General features: G+C 43.5%; 1 protein-coding gene across 2 annotated transcripts; it reads left to right on the top strand.

Moving 5' to 3' along the window:
* The first annotated feature begins 3,119 nt into the window (after window positions 1-3,119).
* LOC123997373 (regulator of G-protein signaling 21-like) lies at window positions 3,120-5,792 on the top strand. Of its 2 annotated transcripts, none has more exons than XM_046301527.1 (5): window positions 3,120-3,310; window positions 3,831-3,900; window positions 4,004-4,074; window positions 4,780-4,946; window positions 5,136-5,792. In XM_046301527.1, exons 1-5 carry the CDS (start codon window positions 3,244-3,246, stop codon window positions 5,310-5,312), a joined length of 552 nt encoding a protein of 183 aa, XP_046157483.1. In that variant the 5' UTR covers window positions 3,120-3,243; the 3' UTR covers window positions 5,313-5,792. The 2 variants fall into 2 exon arrangements, with proteins under 2 accessions (XP_046157483.1, XP_046157482.1); XM_046301526.1 differs by having other exon boundaries at window positions 3,983-4,074.
* The last annotated feature ends 8,455 nt before the right edge of the window (window positions 5,793-14,247 follow it).

Below are 14,247 nucleotides of genomic sequence, written 5' to 3'. Positions count from 1 at the left end.
CACAAAACAGATGGCATCATGAGGATGGACAATTATGTGGATATATTGAAGCAACATCTCAGGACATCAGTCAGGAAGTTAATGCTTGGTCGCAAATGGACAATGACCCCAAGCATACTTCCAAAGTTGAGGAAAAATGGCTTAAGGACAGCAAAGTCAAGGTATTGGAGTGGCCATCACAAATCCCTGACCTCAATCCAATAGAAAATGTGTGGGCAGAACTGAAAAAGCATATGCGAGCAAGGAGGCCTATAAACGTGACTCAGTTTCACCAGATCAGTCAGGAGGAATGGGACAAAATTCACCCAACTTATTGTGGGAAGCTTGTGGAAGGCTACGCAAAATGTTTGACCCAAGTTAAACAATTTAAAGGCAATGCTACCAAATACTAATTGAGTGTATGTAAACTTCTGACCCACTGGGAATGTGATGAAATAAATAAAAGCTGAAATAAATCATTCTCTCTACTTTTATTGAGACATTTCACATTCTTAAAATTAAGTGGTGATCCTAACTGGCCCAAGACAGGGAATGTAAACTTGTAATGTAAACTATGTGAACTTCCGACTTCAACTGTATATATTTTTTCATTTTATGTTTTTTTTAGACCTGTCTAATATAAATAATGTATGTACTGTGATGGTTTAGGCTGTATTAAATTGATTTAAAATGTCGATGTTCCCAAGGTACACGGCTTGTAAGGCTATGTAGGAAGCCACGAGATGCTAAATGTGTTTATGTTAATTAACGGTAAATTACGGTGACACCTGTAGTTATTTGATTGACAATCACAGACTGACAAAATTTAATGACAGCCACAGCCCTTTGTACAGTACTGCGGCTCTGCATGGAACTGTTATTGTGGAGAGAGCCTGCAGTCAGACTGGTGTTACTGTGAAGGGACACAGACCCACGGAGGCCGCCAGATTACTCATTACACACCTACAGCCGGAAAGCGGCAGCAAACCAGGCAGACAAAACAACACATAAAATGGGAACCCCCCCCCCCCCCTCACCAAACCAGATGGTATGTCCTGCCACAGAGCCAGAGAGCCAAACACTAAGGCCATGTATCAGTGGTCCTGGGGGCCGTCCTCCCAGCTGAGCTTTTAACATGAGCAACAGCGACCCACAGCCACTCTGTGCAAGGCAAACCCCACTGCCAAAGGAGAGAGGAGAGGGAGAGAATCCTAGTAGAGACAGAGCTCCCCACAGTGGCTGATGGTATGGTGGTCATGGGATGTCATCTTGGGATGGGGTGATGCATTCAATCAGGTACTGTACTACTGTACACCAAATGGAAAAAGAGAGAGACAGAGAGAGGGGGGGTAGAGGGGGATATGGTTGTTATTGCAACATTGGAAGTGAACAGGGGTTTCTCCCTGTAAGCTGTGTGGTCAAAGGCTAACTAGGGTGTAGTGTTGCCACAGAGGAAACAGAAGAGAGTAGAGAGAGAGGAGAGCTGCTGGCTAGTCAACTCTCCAGTCAGTTTGGCATGGTAATCACCATGACTCCTTGTGAGAATACAAATCAAATGAATTAGATATGAACATCCCAGTCCTGTTTCTCCTCTCATGAGAAAAATTAATTAAGAAAATAATAATTAAATTCAAATCGCTTGTTCGTTTCCCCTGTCTCTCCATCTCGTTCTGTTTCTCTATTTTCCATCTTTCTCAATCTCCCATTTTCTCCCAATAGAGAGAATGAATTTGAGTGAATAGAGAGAGATTTGATCAGGAATCATTGCAATGTTATGATTTCTCTAAATAAAATAAAACATTTATTCAGTATGCATGGAGAGCAGTGTTTGTTGTTCAAAACAGGAGATGAGCTGAGCCAAACTACTTCAGGGAGTCTCTTTTGCCTCTGTAAATAGCTGGAAGTTTACACACTGTTTACCTAAAAGTGTCTAAGGAGGTATAGGCTACTCAGGGATATCTTTCTGTTTACATTTACACTTGTGAAATCTTTGTTTAGCATTGTAGCTCATTTAAAAATCTCTTGTTTGTTGATGCAGTGTTATAAAACATTCATTATTTACTGCAGGTGTCTGCTTTAAGACTATAGATGTTGTATATTTTACAGGCATTATTTATCACTCATACTTCAGTCATTCCCTGCTGGCCCACACATCCTCTTCAGTGCACAAAGGTCAATAAATAAAGGTAAACAAATGAATTCATCACAAGCCTCAACAGGACAGAGATTTCTCACCTTCTGAAAGAATGAATAGAGGGAGGTTGGCTGGGAGATGAAAGGCTGTTTCATTCAGCTTGGCCGAAGCACTGAGCCCAATGAATAAACTGGCCTTCACCTGCCATGGCATTAGTTCAGAGGGAACTAATGCAAGACAAATACATGACAAATAGGAAAAGGGCTAAGCCAGGTTATATATCTGCTCCTGGACACAGACCAAGTAAAATGCCAGGGGAAACCACGGAACATTAATGGTTATGGAGGACAGCAGGGTGTAAGACACCTGATTCAACACTAGCCACCTAATATATGCTCTTAAAAATAGTCCAACGTTAGTTGAATCAGGTGTGTAAGTGCTGGGCTGAACAAATACCTGCATACATTATGGAACATGGCACAGTGGCTCAGGGGAGGGAATGATCAGATCTGCCAGGTTTTGTTTGAGTAGCCAGATTCCCAGCTGCAGCAGTCTCAGCAGCAGTGTTTTACAGCACCTGTTCTCATTCTCCTAGCTGGTCCAGAGCGTCCCGCTGAGGGTCCATAAATCAGTCGCTGGTACTGGAGAGGGGTGGACAGGTAGAGACACTCTGCTGTCTCTGTCCCTGTTACTGTCATTTGTCTCGTTTTGCTCACTACACTGCCGGTTGTTCTGTCATCAGTAATTTTCAAAGCTGGGGGATGACAGTGTCTGTCTCGGTCCCCCCCATTTGGCAGAGATAGTGGTGTCTCCCTCCCTTCCTCCTCTCCTCTGCTGTCTGTCTTCATATGAGAGTGATGGGTGAAGAGTGTGTCGTTGAACTGGGTCAAACATCTCTCTCTGATTTTTCAAGCTTCCCTGATTCCCATCCTAGGAATTTCAAAGTAAAAAAGCAGAATAAAAACTCTGAGTCACCTCTTAACCCTCCCATCTGCCAATCCTCCTCCCAGCCCAACATGTGGATACTTGTGTGCTCTAGCCAGAGGGGAATAGCAAACAGGGGTAAACAGAACATAATAGAGAAGTCTAACTAGAACTGGGAAAAACATCAGAAGTTGTTGAGCATATATATGAGTGCTGATCTTCAGGACGAACAAACTCTGCTTTTCAGGGATATTGCAATCATATGCATACATTGTAAGTATTAGCTTTGAGCTTTGCTTTGGCTGTATAGAGAAATGCTTGTGACATGACCACTCCTTTCACATTCTTTTCATTCCGTACTAAACGTGGTTGGTTGACTTACAGTATATTGGTTTGCTTCAGTTTTTTTGCATTTCTAGGCACAAATGAGTTATGCTTCATTGTAAGTTGTTAGTAGTTCATAGATAGGTAGTCTCTATTCACATTTGTGTATAAAATAAATGTTTGACACCGAACCCTGCTCATAGATGATTGGTCAAAAAAAAAATCTCTGGCTAATACTTATTATCGATTAATGAATCAATAATCATAATGGATGACCAGTGTCTTCTTAAACGGCTGCAGATTCTGACTGCTGAAGTTATGAGATTTCCTGTTTCTGTCCCATAATTCATAGCGAAACTGGTCAGTTGCTGTTCTGCTTTTGCATTTTTGGGGGGCAAAAAAACATCTCTGACTAGACAGGCTTCCTGTGCTCTCTGTTGCCTCTGTCTTTCTTTCTCCCTCATTTTAGATCAGCTGTTTCCATCATCACTCTCTCATGTTAGATGGTCTGATATCAGGCGAAGGGGCATGTACAGGAAGTAAGTCAACATTCTGTTCTGTATAAATGTAAACCATTTGAACATCATCATCATCCTCAAAAGAAAAATTAAGAGTCTCTAGGCTTTTTTCTTGTTTTTGTAGGGCCCCCAAGCCCCCCATCGATGAAGTTGTGTCATGGCGACAATCCCTGAAAAAACTCCAGGAGTCTAAAAGTAAGACAATATACTCTTCTTTATTCTCTCTCTCTACTACTATTGATACTGTTGATTGGTACTGTTGATACAGTCCTACCAAAACATGTGCAGGGAAGTGGTACCAGTATAAGCCTAAAGTCAGGGGGACAAGCTGGCTGTCGTTGTACATATTTTGTCTTGTGTCGATTAGAGTCAGTTCTCCAGCTGTGATTTATATTAAGCAATTAGTGTGAGTAATGCAGTTTGCTGTTTGTTTGTGTTCCCAAAAGACTCGTGAAAAATGGCACACCTGCATGGCTTTATAAGTAGGCTAAGCATTTTGAGAAGGAACAGTAGGCTACAAAGGACAATTATTCCCCCATAAGACATCTGCAATGGTTCACTCACATCTAAAACATGTTTTATGACATTGTACATGTTTTTTTAGGCAACAAAAAGTTATTATACTGTTTGGTAATTTATTTAAATTGGTCAGCAACTGTAAATGTCCCATTTAAAAATGGAAGCCCAGAACATCTGTTGGTGAGCTTGAAAAAGCATCTCCTTAATAACCCCCTGTCAATTTCCTGAACCAGTTTGACAACTTTGTGGCCTAGCCTGCTCTCTCAAACTAAACCTGTGTTCTGCAGGTCATGGTCAGTGGCCATGCTTACATGTATGTGCCTGCCTGTGTGAATGTGAGTCTGTTTCACACCATCTCCTTTTTATGTCTCTACCGTGTAGCAGGGCAGCTGGCCTTCAGAGAGTTCCTGAGGACAGAGTACAGCGAGGAGAACATCTTGTTCTGGCTGGCCTGTGAGGAGTACAAGACCATCACCACCAGCAATGAGATAGCTATAGCAGCCAAAAGGATCTACACAGAGTTTGTACAGGTCGACGCTCCCAGACAGGTACGTAAAGACATCCGACGGAATGGTGTAGCTTAATCTTCTTTCCCCCTTTCTCTTTCTTTCATACATTTTTTTAATCGTTAGCTCTCCGCCTCAAGCTGTCACTCAATCATTATGTCTATGTGTCCCTCTCTCTGTCCAACATGATGGCTACACAAAGGCAATGTTTCATGTATTACTCAATTCCAGATAAACATCGACTGTGGGACCAGGCAGGAGATTACAAACAGCATGTCTCAGCCGACCCTGAGCTGCTTCGACAAGGCACAGAGACTGATATACAAGCTGATGAAAAAGGACTGTTATCCCAGATTCCTGAAATCTGAAATCTATCAAGGTTTTTTAGAACCATCAGAAGCCCGCTGAGGTTCCAGAACCAGGTGGAGAATAATACCTGTTAACAACCAACAGTCTGTGTGCTGACAGGGATTCAACTCTCTCCGCTCTAACTAGCTGCCCATGTAAGTTCAGCATGGTTTAACTCTGGGCTGGAGCACAAAACACAGGGCCCATGCTCTGTAGTCTCTCTAATAGTAGTTCATCATCAAGCTCAGTGGCTCCTAATCTTATTCTGAGGTGTGGCCAACCAAAATATTTTCAACGTAAACATAAAGTGGAATACTCTCCATATAAATATGCTAATATTATAGATAATAGATATGATTACAAATGTTATACAGTACTGACTTTATTTAGAGTATAAAGCATTATGTATGTTTTATAACTTATTATTATCCATTGGTTATCAATTGATCGTTACTTTTAACTGTAATAATTCATGGTATTCTCCTGATGTCTATGAAAACTAGGATATGTCAGACCTGCCATTAAAGCCATGAAAAATAAGTTTCAGTCTATTTTTTGAATGTATGTGTTGTTTCTGTCTACGACAGGAATTCATTAAGCCAACCCAATGCAATGTTGTGTATGCGGGTGTGTATGTCATTAGGATTCAGAAAGCCAACCCAACACAATCAGTGCAGCATCAGCTGAGGTCATAGTCTCTTTCTCTCAGTCGTACCCTCATGTTGTTCTTCTTTATCTCTCAGACCCAGAGAAAACCCCAAACGCTCTGTTCCCTAGGCAACCAGGCCAATGGGCCATCTTTGAGACCTCTCTCTCGCTCCTATCTCTGCCTCTCTCTCTTGTGTGTTGTGTTTTCACACATTGAGCAGTGGGATTTCATGTTGTTTACAGTTAAATTGACCTCTCTGTGTTATGTGTAACACCAGTCCAGGTATGTATAGTTTCTCCCCAGCAATGTCTGTGTACGCTATCCTTGATGCAGCGAAAATAATAATACCTTTTAAAAAATGAAGTAAGCTTTATGCAACATCTTTCTGAGTATGGACCCATGACACCTTTTATATCTCCCAGCAGGAGGCCATGTACTCTAGAAGGATCAACCGCCTGCCTCCACTTCAACACACCAGACACCATCTTCCCTCCACATACAGACCCCCACAAGGATATGCACCTGGCATCTTCCACTTGTAAACATAGACACAATTAAATGTAACGCATACCATCCTGCTCTAGGATATGATACCATGATCATTGCTTCCCTCATTGAGTCCCACACATCCACACACACATAGGCACTTTAGTTATGTTTCCGGCCAAATGTATACAGTTGCATGAAAAAGTATGTGAATTGTTCAAAAAACGTCACAACAGCCGACAAACACAGTGTTAAACTAACAACACACACATTTTTATTTTTATTGTCTATATTGAATACATAATTTAAACAATTCACAGTGTAGGTTGGAAAAAGTACGTGAACCTCTAGGCTAATGACTTCTCCAAAAGCTAGTTGGAGTCAAGTGTCAGCTAACCTAGTGTCCAATCAATGAGACGAGATTGTTAGAGTTGCCCTCCAATATAAAAAAACACTCACAAAATGTGAGTTTGCTATTCACATGAAGCATTGCCTGATGTGAACCATCCCTCGAACAATAGATATTTCAGAAGATTAAGATTAAGAATTGTTGACTTGCATAAAGCTGGAAAGGGTTATAAAAGTATCTCTAAAAACCTTGATGTTCATCAGTCCACAGTAAGACAAAATGTATCTATAAATGGAGAAAGTTTAGCACTGTTTCTACTCTCCCTAGGAGTGGCAGTCCTGCAAAGATGAATGCAAGAAAATAGCGCAGAATGCTCAATGAGGTTAAGAAGAATCATAGAGTGTCAGCTAAAGATTTATAGAAATCTCTGGAGCATGCTAACATGTTGATGTAAAACACTAAATACGAATGGTGTTCATGAGAGGACACTACGGAAGAAGCTACTACTGTCCAAAAGCAAACATTGCTGCATGTCTGAAGTTTGCAAAAGAGTACCTGGATGTTCCTTAGCACTACTGGCTAAATCTTCAGTGGACAGATGAAACTACAGTTGAGTTGTTTGGAAGGGACACACAACATACTATCTGTGTAGAAAAAAGGCACAACACACCAACATCAAACCCTCATCCCAACTGTAAAGTATGGTGGAGTGACCATTATGGTTTGGGGCTAATTTGCTGCCTCATTTCCTGGACAGCTTGCTATCACAGACTAAAAAAATGAATTCCCAAGTTTATCAAGACATTTTGCAGGAGAATGTTAGGCTGTCTGTCCGCCAATTGAAGGACAACAACCCAAAAAGAAGTACATCAACAACAGAATGGCTTCAACAGAAGACAATATGGCTTCTGGGGTGGCCCATTCAGAGTCCTGACCTCAACCCAATTGAGATGCTGTGGCATGACCTTGAGAATGGTTCACACCAGAAATCCCAAGAATATTGCTGAACTGAAACAGATTTGTAAAAAGGAATGGTCCAAAATACCTCCTGACCGCTGTGCAGGTCTGATCCGCAACTACAGAAAATATTTGGTTGAGGTGAGACTGTGATGGTACCCCTCTTATCGGCTCTTAACCAACCATGCTATTTTGTTTGTTTTTTAACGTTTTTAGTTTAAAAAATGTACATAATGTTGCTGCTACCGTCTCTTATGACCAAAATGAGCTTCTGGACATCAGAACTGGATTGCTCACCTCAAACTGGAAGAATAGTTATTCTTCAATGAGTCGGACTGGAGGAATATAATACAGACACCCGACCATGCCCAGATCCCGGGGAAGGAGAAGGAGACTGAGATTTCATTGAAAGAGATCAGGGTGCCTTGTGAGGATTAAGTGACAAGTGGCTAATCCACCCTGACCTTCTGTTCTGCAAGCTAACGTTCAATCGTTGGAAAATAAATGGGATGAACTGAAAACACGTTTATCCTACAAATGGAACATTAAAAATTGTAATATCTTATGTTTCACGCGGATGAATGACGACATTAAGAACATACAGCTGGTGAGTTATACACTCTATTGACAGGACAGAACAGCAGCCTCTGGTAAGACACAGGTCGGGGGCCTATGCATTGATGTAAACAACAGCTGGTGCACAATATCTAAGGAAGTCTCGCAGTTTTGCTCACCTGAGGCAGAGTATCTCATGATAAGCTGAAGAGCACACTATCTACCTAGAGAGTTTCCATCTGTATTTTTCGTAGCTGTCTACAGACCACCACAGAATGATGCTTGCACTAAAACCACACTCAGAGAGCTGTATACCACCATAAGCAAACAGGAAAACGATCATCTAGAGGCGGCGCTCCTATTGGCAGGGGACTTTAATGCAGGGAAACTTAAATCAATTTTACCTAATGTCTATCAGCATGTCAAATGTGCAACCAGAGGGGAAAAAAATTATCGACCATATTTACTCCACACACAGAGACATGTACAAAGCTCTCCCTCGCCCTCCATTTGGCAAATCTGACCATAATACTATCCTCCTGATTAATGCAAACAAGCAAAAATTAAAGCAGGAAGCACCAGTGGCTTGGTCTATAAAAAAGTGGTCAGATGAAGCAGATGCTAAACTACAGGACGATTTTGCTAGCACAGACTAGAATTTGTTTTCGGGAATCTTCCGATGGCATTGCGGAGTACACCACATCAGTCACTGGCTTTATCAATAAGTGCATCGAGGACGTCGTCCTCACAGTGACTGTATGTACATACTCCAACCATAAGCCATGGATTGCCAGCAACATTTGCACTGATCTAAAGGATAGAGCTGACGATTTCAAGGAAGAAATCCTGCTCTGCCCTATGACGAACCATCAAACAGGCAAAGTGTCAATACAGGACTAAGATCGAATCGTACTACACCGGCTCGACGCTCGTCGGATGTGGCAGGGCCTGCAAACTATTACAGGTTACAAAGGGAAGCACAGCCGAGAGCTGCCCAGTGATATGAGCCTGCTAAGTCAAACGACACCGCTGGTTCTGCTCACACTGCCCTACCCTGTGCTCTGACCTCTTTCTCCCCTGTCTCTCCAGATGAAATCTTGCATCTTGTGACGGCCGGCCGCCCAACAACCTGCCCGCTTGACCCTATCCCCTCCTCTCTTCTCCAGACCATTTCCAGAGACCTTCTCCCTTACCTCACCTCGTTCATCAACTCATCCCTGACCGCTGGCTACGTCCCTTCCGTCTTCAAGAGAGCGAGAGTTGCACCCCTTCTGAAAAAACCTACACTCGATCCCTCCGATGTCAACAATTACAGACCAGTATCCCTTCTTTCTTTTCTCTCCAAAACTCTTGAACGTGCCGTCCTTGACCAGCTCTCCCGCTATCTCTCTCTGAATGACCTTCTTGATCCAAATCAGTCAGGTTTCAAGACTAGTCATTCAACTGAGACTGCTCTCCTCTGTATCACGGAGGCGCTCCGCACTGCTAAAGCTAACTCTCTCTCCTCTGCTCTCATCCTTCTAGATCTATCGGCTGCCTTCGATACTGTGAACCATCAGATCCTCCTCTCCACCCTCTCCGAGTTGGGCATCTCCGGCGCGGCCCACGCTTGGATTGCGTCATACCTGACAGGTCGCTCCTACCAGGTGGCGTGGCGAGAATCTGTCTCCTCACCACGCGCTCTCACCACTGGTGTCCCCCAGGGCTCTGTTCTAGGCCCTCTCCTATTCTCGCTATACACCAAGTCACTTGGCTCTGTCATAACCTCACATGGTCTCTCCTATCATTGCTATGCAGACAACACACAATTAATCTTCTCCTTTCCCCCTTCTGATGACTAGGTGGCGAATCGCATCTCTGCATGTCTGGCAGACATATCAGTGTGGATGACGGATCACCACCTCAAGCTGAACCTCGGCAAGACGGAGCTGCTCTTCCTCCCGGGGAAGGACTGCCCGTTCCATGATCTCGCCATCACGGTTGACAACTCCATTGTGTCCTCCTCCCAGAGCGCTAAGAACCTTGGCGTGATCCTGGACAACACCCTGTCGTTCTCAACCAACATCAAGGCGGTGGCCCGTTCCTGTAGGTTCATGCTCTACAACATCCGCAGAGTACGACCCTGCCTCACACAGGAAGCGGCGCAGTTCCTAATCCAGGCACTTGTCATCTCCCGTCTGGATTACTGCAACTCGGTGTTGGCTGGGCTCCCTGCCTGTGCCATTAAACCCCTTCAACTCATCCAGAACGCCGCAGCCCGTCTGGTGTTCAACCTTCCCAAGTTCTCTCACGTCACCCCGCTCCTCCGTTCTCTCCACTGGCTTCCAGTTGAAGCTCGCATCTGCTACAAGACCATGGTGCTTGCCTACGGAGCTGTGAGGGGAACGGCACCTCAGTACCTCCAGGCTCTGATCAGGCCCTACACCCAAACAAGGGCACTGCGTTCATCCACCTCTGGCCTGCTCGCCTCCCTACCCCTGAGGAAGTACAGCTCCCGCTCAGCCCAGTCAAAACTTCGCTGCTCTGGCCCCCCAATGGTGGAACAAACTCCCTCACGACGCCAGGACAGCGGAGTCAATCACCACCTTCCGGAGACACCTGAAACCCCACCTCTTTATGGAATACCTAGGATAGGATAAGTAATCCCTCTCACCCCCCCCTTTAAGATTTAGATGCACTATTGTAAAGTGACTGTTCCACTGGATGTCATAAGGTGAATGCACCAATTTGTAAGTCGCTCTGGATAAGAGCGTCTGCTAAATGACTTAAATGTAATGTAATGTAAATGTAAATAACTTCTATGCTCGCTTTGAGGCAAGTAACACTGAAACATGCATGAGAGCATCAGCTGTTCTGGACGACTGTGTGACCACGCTCTCCACAGCCGATGTGAGTAAGACCTTTAAACAGGTCAACATTCACAAGGTCACAGGGCCAAATGGATTACCAGGACGTGCACTCCGAGCATGCGCTGAGCAACTGGCAAGTGTCTTCACTGAAATTTTCAACCTCTTCCTGTCTGAGTCTGTAATACCAACATGTTTCAAGCAGACCACCAGGGGTGCGTGCTCAGTCCCCTCCTGTACTTCCTGTTCACTCATGACTGCACGGCCATGCATGACTCCAACACCCTCATTAAGTTTGCTGATGACACAACAGTGGTAGGCCTGATCACCGATAACGATGAGGCAGCCTATAGGGAGGAGGTCAGAGTGATCACATTGGGAGAATGTAATGCTGATGTTTCTGCCAAAACACAGGTGGCTCTGCAATGCAACCCATATATTACTAAAGCTCTAAGTGTGTGTGTGTGTGTGTGTGTGTGTGTGTGTGTGTGTGTGTGTGTGTGTGTGTGTGTGTGTGTGTGTGTGTGTGTGTGTGTGTGTGTGTGTGTGTGTGTGTGTGTGTGTGTGTGTGTGTGTGTGTGTGTGTGTGTGTGTGTGTGTGTGTGTGTGTGTGTGTGTGTGTGTGTGTGTGTGTGTGTGTGTGTCTGCGTGCGTGTGTTTAGCAGATGTTCTAGTAACATAAGCATTTTGCTGCACCCACTATCTCCTAACAATGCAGTAAAATACCAAACAAGTACACAAATAATAAATAAAATAAATATATATTTATATATATTAAGAAATCAAGAAAATTAGGAACGAGTCTAATTAACAATCCAAATAGCACTGTAACAGTAATCCAAATGCAATTGAATGTATTTACAATGGGGTAATTTACACAAGATCCGCTAGGAACGAGATGTACAGCAGTAGATTTATTAGAGTGAACTATGTCAAGAATCCAGTATATTCAGTACCAGTCAAAAGTTTGGACACACCTACTCATTCAAGGTTTTTTCTTTATTTGACTATTTTCAACATTGTAGAATAATGAAATAACACATATGGAATCATACAAGTGTTAAACAAAAAAATGCAAAATAAAGAAAAACCCTGGAATGAGTAGGTGTGACTTTGACTGGTACTGTAAATAAATATGCAGTGTGTATAAACAGTGTAACTATAATACAATGTACAGTAGATTAAATATTAGAATGGGCTACAGCTGTATGTTGAGAATGCAGTAGGGTCCAGTGGTTTATTGTCTATACCATGGAAGAGCAGCGTTGGCTGTGTGAAAGTGTGAGAGTTTGTGTGTGTGTGTGTGTGTGTGTGTGTGTGTGTGTGTGTGTGTGTGTGTGTGTGTGTGTGTGTGTGTGTGTGTGTGTGTGTGTGTGTGTGTGTGTGTGTGTGTGTGTGTGTGTGTGTGTGTGTGTGTGTGTGTGTGTGTGTGTGTGTGTGTGTGTGTGTGTGTGTGTGTGTGTGTGTGTGTGTGTGTTTGTGATAGTGAGTGAGTGAGTGTGCATCACCTGGTAGATGGCTAGTGATGGCTCTTCAACAGTCTGATGGTCCAATAGAAGCTCTCAGTCTTAGCTCTGATGCAGATGTGCTGTCTCTTTCCGTCAGACGGTGACCAAGTGAACAGTCCGTGGCTCGGGTGACTGAGGTTGTTAATGTTCTTGTATGTGCGTGCGTGCTTGTGTGTGTGTCTGTTTGTGGTATGTGCATGTGTTTCTGTCTAACTACAGAAAAGAGAAACGTTCTCTAACCAAGACGCCGTCTGCCATTTGGAATATGAAACTTGAAGACAGAACATTAATAAGACAGTAGGGTTATAAAAGAGATTAGACCAGTGGCCAACATCTACATAATACCACACCAGCCCAGGGATACAGCAGGGATTTAGGTCTCTACAAAACATACTATTGCATTAAAATAATCTGTTCCTCTGTCTATCTCCCTTTCAGGGCTGAGGTGATAATACAAATCTGCCTGAGCCAATACAAAGATTGGATCAAAGCAACTTAAACAATATCTCTGTCAATTATAGGACATGGCATTGTTTGGGCCTGAAGAAAAGACAATAACACAGCATAATATATTTGGAAACAAAGAAACATGACTTCAAGTTCCTAGTGTAAAGTGAAGTTTTCATTTGGTAGTTGAAGGTGACATTACATAGAGAAACACTATTTTGTCTTTATTCCTTTAAAACCTGGTTACATAAACAAGTTAGAGCAGGCGGGGACAGACAAAAACACTGTGAAATCTCACAACATGGTAGAGACTTCATGCCATGCTAATCACATGTCCCTCTGAGTTGGCAGAGGGCCAGGGACATTGGGAAGAAGGATAGTTCTGAAAGCCTCTCAATCATCTCTTGGTGTGTGTGTGTGTGTGTGTGTGTGTGTGTGTGTGTGTGTGTGTGTGTGTGTGTGTGTGTGTGTGTGTGTGTGTGTGTGTGTGTGTGTGTGTGTGTGTGTGTGTGTGTGTGTGTGTGTGTGTGTGTGTGTGTGTGTGTGTGTGTGTGTGTGTGTATGTGTGTGTGTGTGTGTGTGTGTGTGTCTGAAAATATCTGAAACCCTACCTTCTTAGAGGGTCTTAAATTATCCAACAGCACTCCCCCATTTTACTATGATATCTTACGAAGGTCCTGAACTCCCTATTTGTAACGTTCCACTGATATTGCCTAAAAATAAATACTTTACCCGAGACTATAATGATATTTCCCATTGACTATCGGGGTTTTTCAGATCCCCTAACAATACAGTTTGCAGGTCCATCTGAAATATTATGAGATAGTACGTACTATTCCTGGACCTGACTCCAAAAGCGAGCCATCGATGGACAGTACCAACAAATATGCTCTATGGATTCTGTTTAATTTAATCCCATACCTATTCTGATAGACCCCTGTGATGGCTGGGTGCTGATTTGGGAGAAAGACAGGGAGGGGATAGAGGCCGTGAGGCCCCAACAGATTGGCCTTCTCTGGGCTGCAGACTAGAAGAGATAACTCCCTGGGACTTTGGGTCTGGTAAAGTAGCAGGGGAAGAACTCACGGAGGGAAGGAGATAAGGTGTCTGAGACTCTGCTGAGTCCCACAAATTGTCCCTGGTCCTGACTGGGAAAGGCTGAAGTCCTTTCACAGCTTACCTCCTGCAGTAGGGCTTT

Source organism: Oncorhynchus gorbuscha, linkage group LG15 (genome assembly GCF_021184085.1).
Source record: "Oncorhynchus gorbuscha isolate QuinsamMale2020 ecotype Even-year linkage group LG15, OgorEven_v1.0, whole genome shotgun sequence".
Classification (NCBI taxonomy): Eukaryota; Metazoa; Chordata; class Actinopteri; order Salmoniformes; family Salmonidae; genus Oncorhynchus; species Oncorhynchus gorbuscha.
Note: the sequence above shows the minus strand (reverse complement) of the source record. Positions and strands in the feature narration are given on the sequence as shown.

Excerpts from the sequence above, each read along its gene's own strand:
- LOC123997373 (XM_046301526.1), top strand. The coding sequence starts at position 3,244 with ATGAGTGCTGATCTTCAGGACGAACAAACTCTGCTTTTCAGGGATATT. Across the intron at positions 3,901-3,982 it reads CGAAGGGGCATGTACAGGAA|GCTTTTTTCTTGTTTTTGTA; the intron begins GTAAGTCAACAT and ends AAGAGTCTCTAG. Across the intron at positions 4,947-5,135 it reads AGGTCGACGCTCCCAGACAG|ATAAACATCGACTGTGGGAC; the intron begins GTACGTAAAGAC and ends ACTCAATTCCAG.